This window comes from Rhodamnia argentea, chromosome 5 (genome assembly GCF_020921035.1).
Source record: "Rhodamnia argentea isolate NSW1041297 chromosome 5, ASM2092103v1, whole genome shotgun sequence".
In the NCBI taxonomy this organism is placed as follows: domain Eukaryota; kingdom Viridiplantae; phylum Streptophyta; class Magnoliopsida; order Myrtales; family Myrtaceae; genus Rhodamnia; species Rhodamnia argentea.
The window spans coordinates 14,412,557-14,426,743 of record NC_063154.1 but is presented as its reverse complement, the minus strand read 5'-3'; the positions used below and the strand labels follow the sequence as shown (position 1 = coordinate 14,426,743).

Here is a 14,187-nt window from a genome sequence, read left to right as displayed (position 1 = left end):
GGTTCGTGTGAGAAACGCGAGAATCTGTGGTTTGCGAAATTTCCCTCGAAGTCAGAGGAAAAATTCTTCCGCCACTCCCTCGCGCGTTTACATGAAGATGACGACGGTGATAGTGATGACGGTGATGGGTTTGACGAACCGACGGTCTTTTAATTCCGGTCAAATCGTGGAACTCGCGACAGCGACGGGTGGAATTTAAACGCCCGGAGAAAAAAGGGGAAAACCATGTTCATACTAGTTCACGAACCCAGAAGAAGAACAGAGAGCTGGAGTCGGAGCTCTCCTCTCGTTCTCGTGCTTTTCCCTCTTCTCTTATCGGTAAGGGGTTTCCGTTCTTCAGGCGCCATCTTTGCTCCTTTTTCGTTACTTCGATGCTTATCGTCGATTAGTGTCCTTCCTTTCTTCTGGGTATGTCGTGGTTTTGTTGCTGTCTTGTCTGATGCTCTTGTTATTGGTTCTTTCCCCGTTTGTTCGTGAAGTTCGTGAACAGAACAGCGGGGGTCAGAATCCGGAGGGAGTGATTGTGTTGGTTTTGTTCGGAATTTCGGTTCGTACCATCGTTATCCACACTCTGGATGCTCTGTGCCCCCGTGTCATGACAGATAGCAGCAAAAGCTTTTTCAAAGGACTGTTCTGTACTTTTTGTGCACCGAAGGAACGGTTTTCACCTTAATTTCTGGAAAAGTTTTACGCCAATTTAGAGAGAGGGGAAAGAGAGAGAGAGAGCCCTTGATAGTTGATACTAGTCTTTCCACCATAGATGGGCATGAAGTTCAATTCTTGCAGTTTCTAAAATGAAAAACTGAGCTTCTCAACGGGCCAATTTGCAGAGGCCTATGGAAAATTTGATGATTAATATAGCCAGTGACGCCTTTTTTTTAGTTGTTGTTAATTTGTTGATTTTGGAAGCATTTTAAGCTGTTACTAAAACCCGTGGCCTGCTTTCGTCGATTGCTGGAAGGACCTGTTGTGCGAACTGTGAATTCCTAGATATGCTGCTGCTGAAGGCGCATCCGTTTCTTTTCGTTCCCGTGATTACGTCGCATCTGTTTGATCGAGTGTTTGTGTATGCGCAGCGGCAAAGTGCCATCTGAGAATAGATGGCTGAGAGGGAAAGAGTTCACCCAGATTGCGTAAACGCGGCAAATCCTTTCCATAGATGTGTGGAAGATTGCTACATAAAGATCGCAACATCAAAGGCCCACAAGAGCAAAAGTTTTTCAGGTGCTTTCTCAAACCATAGGTCCTCTTTTGATTCTCGATTGTTGTCGCGGTGTCATTCTCTTTGTTAGTATGTATTGTACTCTAAAGATGCAAAGACATGGTTGTTTCATTGCCCGTCCTGCCCCGAAACAGACGGAAGAAGGGGAGGTGGGCGGATCTTTTCTTTGGTCAGAGACGAGTGACCTTTCAGGTCGATTCGAGTTGTAAAACTTAGGTCCATTGGCCAAGTTTTAATCTAGGAAGAGAATTTTGATTTGCATCTGTTGCATTCTAACTAGTAGACTTTCGGACTGCAGACATGCTGCGTTATTTTGAAGCTCAGTGATTATCGATGTGCATACTTTGTATTCAATATTCGGAGTAAATTCACAATGTTACTCGGCTGCCGGTTTGTCGCTAGGATTTATCTTCCGCAGACGGAAATGGAGTACCGGAGTTGGAAGTCGCTATCAATTAACCATGCTGAACTTGCTATGTCTTTTGTTTTGCATTTGATGCTCTCAATGGATATCTAGAAAGTGCATTGCATATTAGTCATCATCAAAGGAGAGTGAAGCAACCTTCATTCTCAATAAAGTTGCAGGAAAAGTTCCCCCGCTTTGGCCGGTCTAGGAACTGCTGCAACTACAGAGCATCCGAGTGATTGATTGAACGAAAGATTTGGTCCTTAATCTGTTGCAGGATACAATACCGGAACTGATGGTTACAACCAGAGTCCGGGAAGGAGAACGACTAGGGGGTCAAGTTTTAACAAGAAGCCAGTGGATGCGCTCAAGAAAGCAACCATCCGTTCTGCCCCCGTAGCCGGTGCTCGGTCACCTCCTTCGAAATTAACTTCTCCAAAAACTGAATCGGAGAGCACAAATCCTGAATCGTTATCCTGGCCTTTCTCTGGAGAAATTCATTTCGAGGACTTCTCTTTCAACAAGGGGCAACTTGGGACCTCTCGTTTCACTACAACTTCAGGAAATGCCACACCAGCTCTTGGTCTCTCTGTAAGTAGTCAGTCTCTCTCTCTCCATCTCTCTCTCTGAAGGATTATAGGGTATATGTGGTATGTAGACGTTGATTGCACATGGAATAACGTACGCAATACGATACATACAGCCAGATCGTCCCGTTAAAGCTTCGAGTTCAAGTGTTACTCCAATTACATCATCGAAACTGCCAAAAGAGACGGAGAGCAATCAGGGTCACATGCCTCCTGAGGTAGTCTCATCCATTCCCGTCAATGGTGGGGAAGAAGGCACTCAACACGTAGGATTGCATGACCATTCTCTGAGCTCCGGCGTTTCTCACCTGGACCGTCCATCTGAAGCCAGCTGTGAGGAGGGGGAGGAGGTCCAGTCAGTTGCATTGGATTCCAGAGTTTCCGTCGGGAAGTACTACGTCAAAGAGAGCGTCTCCTCTACTTTGCGGGCCATTTTCGAAAAGTATGGGGATATAGCTGAGAGTTGCCGCATGGAATCAATCGCCATGCGTTCTTATTGCCTCGAGTGCGTCTGCCTGGTGGTTCACGATCTCCGGTCCTCCTCAACCACTCAGCTGACGGAGTCTAAACTCCAAGAAATGTCGGCAGTTCTCAAGGACTTGGAGTCCTCGCGAATTAAGGTCGATTGGCTGTGCCAGGTGCTCGAAAGGCTTTCGAAATCTGAGGAGCTCATCGCTCAGCGCGACGCCATCAAGGTAGAGAAGTCCAAATGCGATCGCGTTCTCGAGGCCACAAAGCTAAAACTAGAACACCATCTGGAGGATTTGGCGAAGAAAGAACGGGCGGTTGCGGACGCAAAGGCTCGGGTGGCCGAAACCGAAGATCGCCTACGTCAGATCGAGCTGGACTCTTCCAAGTTGGGGGAGTCCATCGCGTCCCTGCAGTCCCATATCGAAAGTCATCGCTTGAGCAGCTTGTTAGATGAACTGGTGTGATGGAAACAGAGCATGAGATTTGTGTGTGTCATTGTAGAAACAGAGATTTCAGTAAAAACAGGTGACCATAATATGCTCGGTTGGCCGAGAACACAATAAACACTCAGAGTTAGCGGTTCGGAATCGAGATCGAAACATGTTTTGCACTTGCAATTATAATGATGTCCAAAGTACAAAAAGCCACGACGCGGAAAGCAAAGCAGAGCTCTGCAAAAGGAGCAAACTTTGCAAGAAGCTGAGGAAGGACAGAGGTTTGTCCCACATAGAAGGTGGACGCGCTCTTTCCTCGTTTCTTAATCGGAGTTCGGGAAAGGCTGTGGTACGGGGGTGTGGGGAAGTGGTGTCGCACGTGCTCGTATTAAACCCTAAACCGCCCTCGTTCGGGTTGATCAGTGAGAGGGGTCTTTGTCCGGTGTTTCCCCCTTGTGGATCCTTGAAAAATAGAAACGATCGATGCACACGCACGTGCGATTTGCCCCTCGGGAGGTTCGCAGGTGGTGCTGCCGGCGACCTTTGACGGCGTTTGCGGCGCTTGTTCTCCTCGCCTCCCGGCCACCCCCTCCCTTTTTTTTTTTTTTTCCTTTTGTCTGCATTTTTCTAAAATTCCTAAAAGAAACTAGTCTGTGGAGTTTTCTAAATGGACATATGCAATGAGGAGTTTTAAATAAATGATTGTGTTGGTTAATTTGAGTTGATTTGCTATCTATTTAATGAACCTATTTTCTTATGTAGAAATCTAATCTGCTTGTGATTGATACATTATTTCGATAGCAAATTCTCTAGCTTTTTTTTTTTTTCTCAATGATGACTTTTAAACAATGATCGCGTTTGTAAATTTGAGGTGTTACATAATGTATTTAACGCACCCACTTTCTTATTTCGTAGAATTTTGATTTTTTGTGATTGTTGATCTTCAATTTCTTCGTAGTCAAAATTTTGGGCATATGCAGTGGTGAGTTTTAAATAAATGATATTAATGTATACTTAGAAATAATATATATATATACACACACACACTCTTATGTGTCATGCTGTTTCTAGATTTGTAAAGTACTTTCGTCATCGATTGATTTTACTTTCCGTTTTCGTCATCGATTGATTCTACTTTCCGTCGTATGTACCGTTTGCTTTCTAATCTTTAACCAATGGCCACCGATATCATTTATGATTTCTCGAACAATGTGATATCTCACATCGGGTAAATCCATTTAAATGGAACCAAATTAGTCTTTAAGGAGATTCGGGTGAGATCCATCCGTACATCCAACTTTCTATTCACTCGTGAGATCCGGACGGAGCCCCGGGATGTTCTTAATAACCAACGAATGGCAAGTGCTTTTCCTTGTGTGGATCATATGAGTCCTTTCTTTATTGTACTTCTACTTATTATACTGTATTGAATTCTATTTTATCTATATAAAAAAAAAGGAATTGGCTCGGTTGGTATTTGAAGTAACAATTTTGATTCGCCCATGGCAAAAGCATTGGAAGGTTGCGTGGATCAGAAATTGTACGCGAAATCTCACGATTTCCGAATGCAAATTTCATATCATTTTATCATCTAATCAACCCCGGACGATTTAGAAATTTTCAACACGTAAGGTTTCCCCTCTTGTCATCGACCTTGTTTGTCGAGAGACGACAACTTTGTTATGATAACTTATCTCCATAGGGCTTTTCTTGTTGAGTTAATGATACATTCATGAGCACTTTAAGGTATTTAGAAATGTAGAAACTGATCGTGTTAATGTCCAAACCAAAACTTTTTTTGTCTGAAAATCAAATTCATTGGGTTGGTTTCATATATTCCTGCGACTGCGTTTATGTTCTGGCGATTTGGTTTTTAATATATTATGCGGCCAATTAGATTACGGCGTATCGAAACTAAATCCAATGGATAAAGTTATCGTGGTAGATGAAGAGAGGCGATCAACGGAGAGAGAGAGAGAGATAGAGAAGAGAAAATATTTTTTGTTCTTCCCATTGTGTCCACGAAAAGATAAATAGTTTCTCCTTATGTTTTGCCGTTTATTTATGGAAGAATTACTAAAAAAAAAAGTTCTAAACCTATTGCAATTGTACCAATTCAGTCCTAAATTTTTTTTTGGTCAATTCAGTTCTAAATCTTTTGTATTTGTGCCAATTCGGTGCATTTTGCCAATTTTGGCAGGGAATTGCTAACGTATCGCGGCTAGTGCTAACGTGACGCGGCCAAAGCTAATGTGGCCAATTTATAATAATATTTTAATATTTTACCTATTTTTATGTATTTTTTTTCTTTTGGTTGAAGGAAGAAGGAATGAGAGAAAGAAAACGAAAAAAAGAGGAAAAATACACGAAAATTATACAATTATAGAAATATTGAAATATTATTAAAAACTATCAATACCAGAGTCCGCCACGTCACGTCGGTAATTTTCGATTAAAATTGACCGGATGAACTGAATTGGCACAAATGTATAAGATTTATGACTATAGATTTAGGATTTTTTTTGGCCTAAATAGACCGATCTTGAATTTTTAAGGGCCGCTTTGTGCCTTGGTCCTATATATGAAAATTGAAAAAAAAAAAAAAGGCTCGTACCAAACTTAATCATCTCGGTATGGGGCCGGTTGGAGATAAATCCCCCAATTTAAAACATACGTAATATTCTAAAACTTTAATTACGAATTATAAAGAAGTCATTTTCCCTTATTTTAAAGGTGTTTTTTTTACATTGAATGAAAAATATTTCTCTTGACTAACCTATTTTCCACGCACCAAACGTCAAAAAATTTGCAAGACATTTTCTTGAAAGTGATTTTTCGCTAAATAAATAGAGCTTGTACCACGTATTTTCCTGACTCCTCGTTGTACGATTAGTGATTCTTAGTTTTTATGGCTTACAGAGGCCCGCATATGATTCAAGATTTATCGTTAAATATTTTCTCTTTTTTAATATGCACTTCTTTCCCATGACTTTGAGCCAATGAATTTTAACCCTAGGCATCTCATGCCGGTAGGTCGGACCGGTCCATAATTGAGAACGCAACCGGAACAAAAAAATTCGATGGTCTGGCTGAGCCTAACTCGGGCCAAAAAATCGAGGCCGATCCGATCGAGCCGGTCCTGGCCTTCAAACTCATTAGGACTTCTTCTTCATCTCTACGACCATATCTACATACCGGTATATCGATTAAAGCCAAAGGAAACCCTAACAATCGGGTGAGTCCCGCTAGAGGCTCCCTCCCCCGGGTTCTCTCCCTTTTGATTTCAAGTAGTTTTAAAGCCCTAAGCAAACCGAAATCTTAGCGGAGGAAAGCGATCAGGTCCCCCTCAAAAGGAGGATACGACATCGTTTCAATTCGAAGAAAACAAACTTCGATCGAGTCCCAATCGTAATCCGAGGGCAATCTCTCTACTTCCCAAGGTAATCGCAACATCATACACGCGCGCGCGCGCGCGCTAATGTATATAATAAGCCCTTCCTCTTCAAACGTACCTTAAACCCTAGCTCAGCTCCTGCGAATCTTTTGATCAACCATGGCTCAAACCAGGGATTCGTTTCTTGAGCTACGGGTGCTCCTCCTCTGGCTGGAGAGGGCCGCGTTTCTCGAGGCCTACATGTTGTCGGCGATGTTCCCGATGTTGGGATTCATGCTCTCGCTCGCCTTCCAAGTCCTGTATTGGGTGCGCTCGGTCATCCAATCGGATAATCCGGTGAGCGGCAGTTCTAGGGTTCTTTGAATTATGCGCGGCCTCTGGTTTGCGACGCTAACGCGAGAGTGCGCGCCGCCTTGTTGCAGCGATCGGAGAGGGATTCGTGGGTTCTCTTTATCCCGGAGCACGTCGCGGCGGTCCTTCTCGAGGCCTACTCGATATTTGGCCGGCCGCCATGTCTCGCCACAATGGCCCTCCTCCTTTTCGGGGGTTCCAGCATGGTTCGCCTGTCGCTGGCGTGGTGGGCCAAGCATCCTGGAGAGGTTGCTAAAGTGAGCTCTCTCTCTCTCTCTTCAATATAGTCGATGGATCGCCAAGTTAGGTCTCCTTGCATGTACGATGTTGCCTTACATATCGTAAAAGAGCGAAACCCTAACACCTGAGCTTCCGAATTCTAGGATTTTGTTAATCGTTTATTGTCCAAAAGTCGTAGCCTGTTTATTTTGATTTGGCATAAACCTCACTTTTGATTGTTCGGGAGAAAAGGTTTGGGCGACAATATTTGATGAGGGAACCAAGAAGACTAGGGAAGGAAACAGCGTCGCTATGCCTCCTCCTGTGCAGTCTCCTTCTGGAGTTTCGACCAAAAACAAGAAAAAGCCAGTGGTGTCTAAAGTTGAGCAAGAGGCGGCTCGATGGGAGAGCCCCGAGAAGGAGACTGCGGTGGTAGCCGAGACAAACCCGACGCCAGCAAAAGCCGCCGCGGGCCTCGAAGAGAAGACTTCTGAGGTACGTGCTGTTGATAAGTTGGATGAGACTGCGAAGCCCGCCGCGGGTTGTTGTGAAGACATTGATGAGAATGCGCTGAATGCTCTGCAAGCGACCTGCGGAAGTGGGGAGCCGCCGCTTGGTCAGCCACAAGATATCACCCCGGGCGATGATTCGTGCCCTTCGCAGGAACCGACTTACAAGTGTGTGCCACCCGCAGCACCAGGGGCCGGAATGTACGGCTGTTTACAAGGTGGGATCGGAGAGTACTGGGGCGGCTGGGGAGGAGGATACTACGCGAGCCCTTGGGCAAGTGAAAGGGAGTATCTCCTCGAGGAGCTGGACAAGGCCAATGCCGCTGCCAATGACTATTACCAGGTCGCGGCTCAGTACAGCATCGACGTCCACCAGCTGACCATGGAGAACCACCAGCTTTTCTCGAAACTCGAGGACCTGACTGCCCGCCACGACATTGACCGGGAAGAGCAGGTGCTGCTTCGCGAGAGCTTCAAAGCCCTCTGTGACCGCGCTTCCTACCTGGATGAGAAGACGCGCGACGAGGTCTCATGCGCGGAGTACTACAAGGAGTGCTGCCTCGAGTACAGCGAGGGTAAGGGCCTCCTCCAGGAGGAGAATGCTTGGCTCCAGGCCGAGGTGGAGGATTTGAGGAAGTGGCTCGACAAGTCCAAGTGCGAGCTCCAGGCCCTGGAGAACGCTCAGCCTGGGCCCGAGACGGGGGAGCTGAGGAAGCAGCTAGACGAGTCCGAGTGCAAGCGCCAGGTCCTGGAGGAGGAGAACGCTCAGCTTGGGGCCGAGATGGAGGAGCTGAGGAAGCACCTAGATGAGTCCGAGTGCAAGCGCGAGGACCTGGAGGAGGAGAACGCCCAGTTTGTGGCCGAGTCAGAGAACCTGAGGAAGTATCTAGACAAGTGTGAGTGCAAGCGTGAGGCCCTAGAGGAGGTGAATGCTCAGCTTACGGCCGAGACAGAGGAGCTGTGGAAGCTCCTAGTTGAGTACGAGGGCGAGCACAAGGACCCGAAGGAGGAGAATGCTCAGCTTGTGGATAAGACGGAGGGGCTGAGGAATTACCTAGACAATTCCGAGCGGAAGCGTGTGGCCCTAGAGAAGGCGAAGGCTCAGCTTAGGGCCGAGACGGAGGAGCTGATGAAGCGGCTAGAAGAGTCCGAACGCAAGCGCCAGGCCCTGGAGGAAGAGAAGGCAGGCCTCGATACCAACCTGAGCGGCGCGATTGCCCTGTGCGAGGTCTATTGCTTTGTGCTCAAGTACCTTTCACTTTTCAATGGAGTCAATAGCTAGATTTCTCACTAAGTGACTCTGGATTATATTCAGGTTTTCTTTGGTCTTCCTCGAGAGATCTCTCCTAGTCCTTGTTTATGAATGCCTTGTCCTTAGTTATTTGATGAACTTGCTTCTTATCTTGGTTCTTGGCATTGCTTCTGCTAGCTTGGTGTGTATTTATGTCTTGCTCGCAATCTACTTGCCTAGGAACCCCCCTGGAAAAGCCAATGACAGATCAATGGCGTGACACTAGTCGTGGTCCTTAAAACATGTTCAAGTTAGAACTTAAGTCGCTCATTCTTAACATGCTGCAATCACAGTGGACACAGTCCGAGGTCGAGCAATTCTTATGGTTGGCTAATATCCTACTAATTGATGAGATCGAAAACTCGCTAGTGTTTCCCTTTCGACACTCTCATCTCTCCCATCCTTGGCTTCTGATGAAACTGCAACACCTACCTGACATGGAGGTAATCAAGACTAGTTTTCGGAGCATGGGATCGATCAGATTGCTTGGGCCTGGTCGCTGCTCGGTCTTACTCTACAAGCGCCACTGGCAGGGATAATAACTACCATGCATAGAGAAATCAGAAAAATCATTGGAAAGAATCAACAAGAAATAACGGACACTTTTGTGCCTAATCACCCAAGTCCATGCGCAACCCCTCTTTTGTGTACATAGAATTCGTTAGAGTCGAGCTTGTTGCATCGAACTTTTCAAGACTCTTATATCAACGTATGCAATCAGGCAATCTGCTGGATAATCATCTCTCATCTTGCTCTAATCCTATTCTTAATGACGTCCAATCGTCGAAAAACGAAAACGATCGCTGGGTTGCTGCTACTGATACCGGAAGAGTTGATACCAACCAAAATTAAGCGATCCACCAGAGGATAAGGCAATGGCTTCCACTCCCACACATAACCCAGAAGTGCTTGCTCCATGTTTGAAGCTCCATACAGCAGGACCTGTAAGTCTCAAATGCACCATCTTGTTCTGTGAAGACATTTGATAAAACTTACTAGGTGGCAACCCGCCCGCTGGCGGCGACAAACGAAACCAATAACGTTCTTTGTTGGAAAACATTTTTCCTAAAAATGATTGCTTGTATATGTTGAAATAATTAGTCGGTGGGAATTGTTTTCATTAACGACAATATTTTTAAACATTTTCGTGGGAGATAATGATATTAATCACTCATTCATTTTCGCAAGTAATACAAGCAATCGTTTTTATGAAAATAATTTTTAAATTATTTATTTTTTTATGAAACAAACGCCCTCGGAGCTCTTACGGGTTTTGGGCCTCGTGGCAATTGACCCAGAAGGCAAATGGACTCTTTGGGGTTGAAATTTGGGTTGGTATACGTTATTTTGGGCCGTTTGATTCCTCGGAATAGGATGAGGTATTCTACAAAATTGGGCCTCCAAAACTAGCGCAAGGGTTTTCTGATTTTACATTCATGTGTGAATATAATGAATTCACTCATCAATTATGCTTTTCATAAGATGAGTTTGAATTATTTTCTTACAACCAATGCAATTGCTAGCAAAAGTAAGTGGCATTTAAATTTTAATTACGGTACAACCAAAGGTAGAACTACTACCGATAAAGTATCGCCACAAATGACAAGGGAGTTTGCTTCTTTTAAGTCTTGGGTTCAAACCTTATTGAGAGCAAGTCGAGGCGCAACATTCTGTATGTATCAAAACTATGTGGGAGATGCATCCTTAAAATCGTCCAAAGTGAACCAGATTAGGTGCACAAAAGTTGGTTCGAGTACCACCCAACCCCTATTACAAAAAAACAAGTTCATTTTCCCCTTATTATAGTTTTTTACACATAAACATATTCTTCGTTTTTAGGTTGATTTATGATAGAAGATCAATGGAGAAACACTCGATCTTTTATTTGGCGAGCATATAAATATAAATTGGTACTATAAATACTTAAAATATAATACAAGAAAATTCAGAGTTCCTCCTTTTGTTTTGGGATATAGCACAAATGGCCTCCGAATTGTAGCCTAATGTGTGATACTATCTCTAAAATTCTAATTTGTGTAATGTGGTTCCTAAAATCTAGCCCTATGTGTAATGTCGTCTTTATATTTTAAATTTATTTAATGTGACCTATAAACTATTGGTAGATGTTTGATATAGTCATTAGCCTATAAGAAAATGTTTAGAAGTCCAATGACCATATTAAATATTAGACTAAACTTTAAAGACTACGTTGAACAAATTAAAAGTACAAAAAGTCATTGTACATTGGACCACATTGAGCAAATCAAAAGTTTAGAGATAATATTACATATTCGACTAAAGTTCAAGGACCTTGTGTGTTATTTTATCCATTACATCTTAATCTTTTTTTATTCCCAAACTTACCCTTCAATACAAAAGGTTGCAACCTTTGGTCGTACGGTCTTTGATGTCAATAACTCTTCAATCTTTCGATAAAAACCATTTTTTTGGTGTTTATTTGTGTGGAAAATAATTGTTCTTTGGTTGGAGTGTTGTAAATAAGTTTTCAATATGACCGTATTTTTGTTGGAAATGTAGAACAACGTGAGCGTTAATGGAGTATATTCTAGGGATGGTAGAAAAGATTTACGACGTAAAAAAAACATATAAGAAACATCCAAAAGTAAAAAAAAAAAAATTGATGAGAGATAGGAAACGGTTATAAATTGCAGAAGTAGTTTGTCATTAAATTAGACTAACCCTAATTCTCATAAGTCTTATATAACATGAGATGCACGTTTTCATTTATAGCTCTTAGCCTCCTTAAGTGTGATTCCTTCATGATATAAGTTAATCAAAACTTAAAACCTCCGTTAGGATTTTGTTACCTCTTGTCAAACTGGATGTGCATTCAATTGCAATAATTAGATGAGGCTGTTGAATCCCGACACCAATTTTTAACAAATACATGTCACGGATCCGATTAGATCTCCGTTGGGTCAAAGAGTTCTTCCTCACGTAGTCACACGTGATGCTAATTAGTCAAATTGAATCATGCGACCCTATCCCTTGTTTTAATTTTCCGCCTAGAGAACAGGTTCCTTGTCATTATAATCCACCATTCGAGCCCCAAAAATCGTATAACTTGACAAAATTGAGAAGTTGAGAAATGAAATCGAACATGTATCAAGTTCCATGGTCCCAAAGGGCGGTCGCCCGATTCCCATTCCGTGGAACTCACCCTTAGTGGACAGTTCCCGGTTCCAGGGTGGGGACCGCCTACTCCGAAATCGATCGTCCCTAATTTTCATTGTGTCCCTTCAAATGTCGATTGGATATTATCTCTTACCTCTTCTAGTGAGAGGGGGTCAAGTTGTGGATTGCCTTGCTCAAAATGGTAAAATATAAATCAAAATCATAACCATAAACGTGCATTATTTCCACTGACGCAGACAATAATTAAAGCTAGCTTGTTTCAATCGACTCACAGCCGATTCAACCCAGAACTGTGTTACTTCCCGTCATGTGAACATGCATGCAGGTTTGGCGGTATAAACAACGAAATTGATTAGATGCTTCTTGCTCGTAAAAACGGCGGCCGACTACAATAATTTAAACCCTAAATGGGTAGATAATTCTCTCAGAAACCTACCAAAGCATAGAATTATCCTTCCAAGAAAATTCGACTCGGACTATCAAGCACGCAACTAGTTATTCCAGACTTTTGCGTTATCGATTGAGCAACGGTTGCATGAACCGAGCATATATCGAGCCCGGCGGATCTCGATTGTTCAGACGACGCGCATGCCACGTGGGACCCACCTGATTCAACAGCCGAGACCCGTCGAGCTTTTTGCGCTCGCCCGGGGGTATGTAATAATGCGCTCTCTTTCCCATTGAGACACATTTCACGTGTGCGGCTCTTGGATTCGATGATTCATCTCTTATGGCACATTCCTTTTATTCCATTTCATTCCATTCCATTCCCGCGCACGCTATCAGAATAATTGAATAAAAAGAAAAGGCAAGCAAAACGCATAAAATAAAATGTCCAATTTCGAACTCTTTTTTCCTTTCGTCGCGTGCGAGATACCTTCAGAAAAATCAGGATCAGCTGGTGGAGCACATTCCCCACGAGGAACAGTGATCGTTATTCTCCCCAACACAACGAAGGGCGGTTTTCGTGGCTTTCTATGGTGTTTTCTTTGGAGCATTCGGACATTTGATTGAGTATTGAATATTGATGTCGCTGTACATGACAAGTTGACACATGAATGCATCTTTCTAGCACGATCGTAATGCCTATGATGGGGGGTATCTACTATCTACAGATATTTAAGTGCTTCGAATATGCGTCGCGAAAATATCTTATCAAGCTACCTAATAACTTTTTCGGATTCTCGGATTCTCGCAGTTTCGTGTATTATCTCTTCTCCAATCGCACACATCATGTATCCCTATCTACAAATTGGAGCTATCGAAACTTTCACAAATTTGAAGTTATTAATCGAAGGATTGGGATTCTCCAAATTGGTAAATTTGACAATCTATGAAATCCACCATTAAATACTTGTACATATCTCTTACTCTCTCGGATTCCGCCACCGCCACTGCCACTGCCACCATCCTCGTGTTGAGTCGCCAACACCATTACATTCCCACTAGCCATCTCAACAAGGGCTCCGTAGTCGGTCCAGGTTCCATAAGCAACTTAAAACTTACTCCCGAAACTAGTTCTCCAATTTTTGGAACTTAAAACCTATCGTCCATATTTTGAAACCTACCTAGTCACAGGTTCCAAGATTGGTTTCGGGTTTTACCCGGGTTCCACTTATATTCTTAATTGAACTATTGTAACAAAATATCGGTTCTAATGACCATCATTTGCTACTATAATCCATTGACCACAACTCATATTTAGACATAAGAAAATAATGAAGTAAAAATCTCAATCATGATTATTGCCGGAAATGGAAACTTAGACGCGATGGAGTACCATAGGATCGCGCGAAAACATAAAACAAGAAAAACACAAAAATTTATTCCAGGTTTTCGGAACGTACCTATCAGAACCGATTTTCTAATTTTTGGAATCTAAAACTTACCATGCACATCCTAAAACTTAGAATCGAGAACAGGACCGTTCTCGATTCTACCACGAAACCATGCTTAGCCCTAATCTCAACTTGGCTACCCTCCCCTCGAAGCCATCCTTGTGGTCTGCAGCTCTAACTTCATTGCCGATTTTGTTAACGAACTCAACAAGGCTCGCATAGGTTGCTGCCACCGTGAGCTGCGACCCAGCCTTTGGAAACCCCACGTCTCGGGTATCACCCGAGGCCGGCAACCACCGATATGGGCTA

The 14,187-nt window shown here is 43.4% G+C and overlaps 2 protein-coding genes across 3 annotated transcripts; both read left to right on the top strand.

The window, feature by feature from the left end:
• Window positions 1–10: 10 nt before the first annotated feature.
• LOC115728063 lies at window positions 11–3,187 on the top strand. Of its 2 annotated transcripts, none has more exons than XM_030658389.2 (4): window positions 11–318; window positions 1,077–1,224; window positions 1,906–2,219; window positions 2,332–3,187. In XM_030658389.2, the coding sequence occupies exons 2-4, from the start codon at window positions 1,101–1,103 to the stop codon at window positions 3,148–3,150; spliced, it is 1,257 nt and encodes a 418-aa protein (XP_030514249.2). In that variant the 5' UTR covers window positions 11–318; window positions 1,077–1,100; the 3' UTR covers window positions 3,151–3,187. The 2 variants fall into 2 exon arrangements, with proteins under 2 accessions (XP_030514249.2, XP_048135056.1); XM_048279099.1 differs by lacking the exon at window positions 11–318 and adding an exon at window positions 342–547.
• Window positions 3,188–6,595: 3,408 nt separating this feature from the next.
• Window positions 6,596–9,127, top strand: LOC115728066. The gene is made up of 3 exons (XM_030658393.2): window positions 6,596–6,850; window positions 6,937–7,122; window positions 7,337–9,127. The coding sequence occupies exons 1-3, from the start codon at window positions 6,674–6,676 to the stop codon at window positions 8,873–8,875; spliced, it is 1,902 nt and encodes a 633-aa protein (XP_030514253.2). The 5' UTR covers window positions 6,596–6,673; the 3' UTR covers window positions 8,876–9,127.
• Window positions 9,128–14,187: the final 5,060 nt, after the last annotated feature.

Coding starts and splice junctions, on each gene's coding strand:
- LOC115728066 (XM_030658393.2), top strand. CDS start 6,674: ATGGCTCAAACCAGGGATTCGTTTCTTGAGCTACGGGTGCTCCTCCTC. Junction 6,851..6,936: donor TCATCCAATCGGATAATCCG/GTGAGCGGCAGT, acceptor GCCTTGTTGCAG/CGATCGGAGAGGGATTCGTG. Junction 7,123..7,336: donor ATCCTGGAGAGGTTGCTAAA/GTGAGCTCTCTC, acceptor TCGGGAGAAAAG/GTTTGGGCGACAATATTTGA.
- LOC115728063 (XM_030658389.2), top strand. CDS start 1,101: ATGGCTGAGAGGGAAAGAGTTCACCCAGATTGCGTAAACGCGGCAAAT. Junction 1,225..1,905: donor CAAGAGCAAAAGTTTTTCAG/GTGCTTTCTCAA, acceptor AATCTGTTGCAG/GATACAATACCGGAACTGAT. Junction 2,220..2,331: donor CACCAGCTCTTGGTCTCTCT/GTAAGTAGTCAG, acceptor CGATACATACAG/CCAGATCGTCCCGTTAAAGC.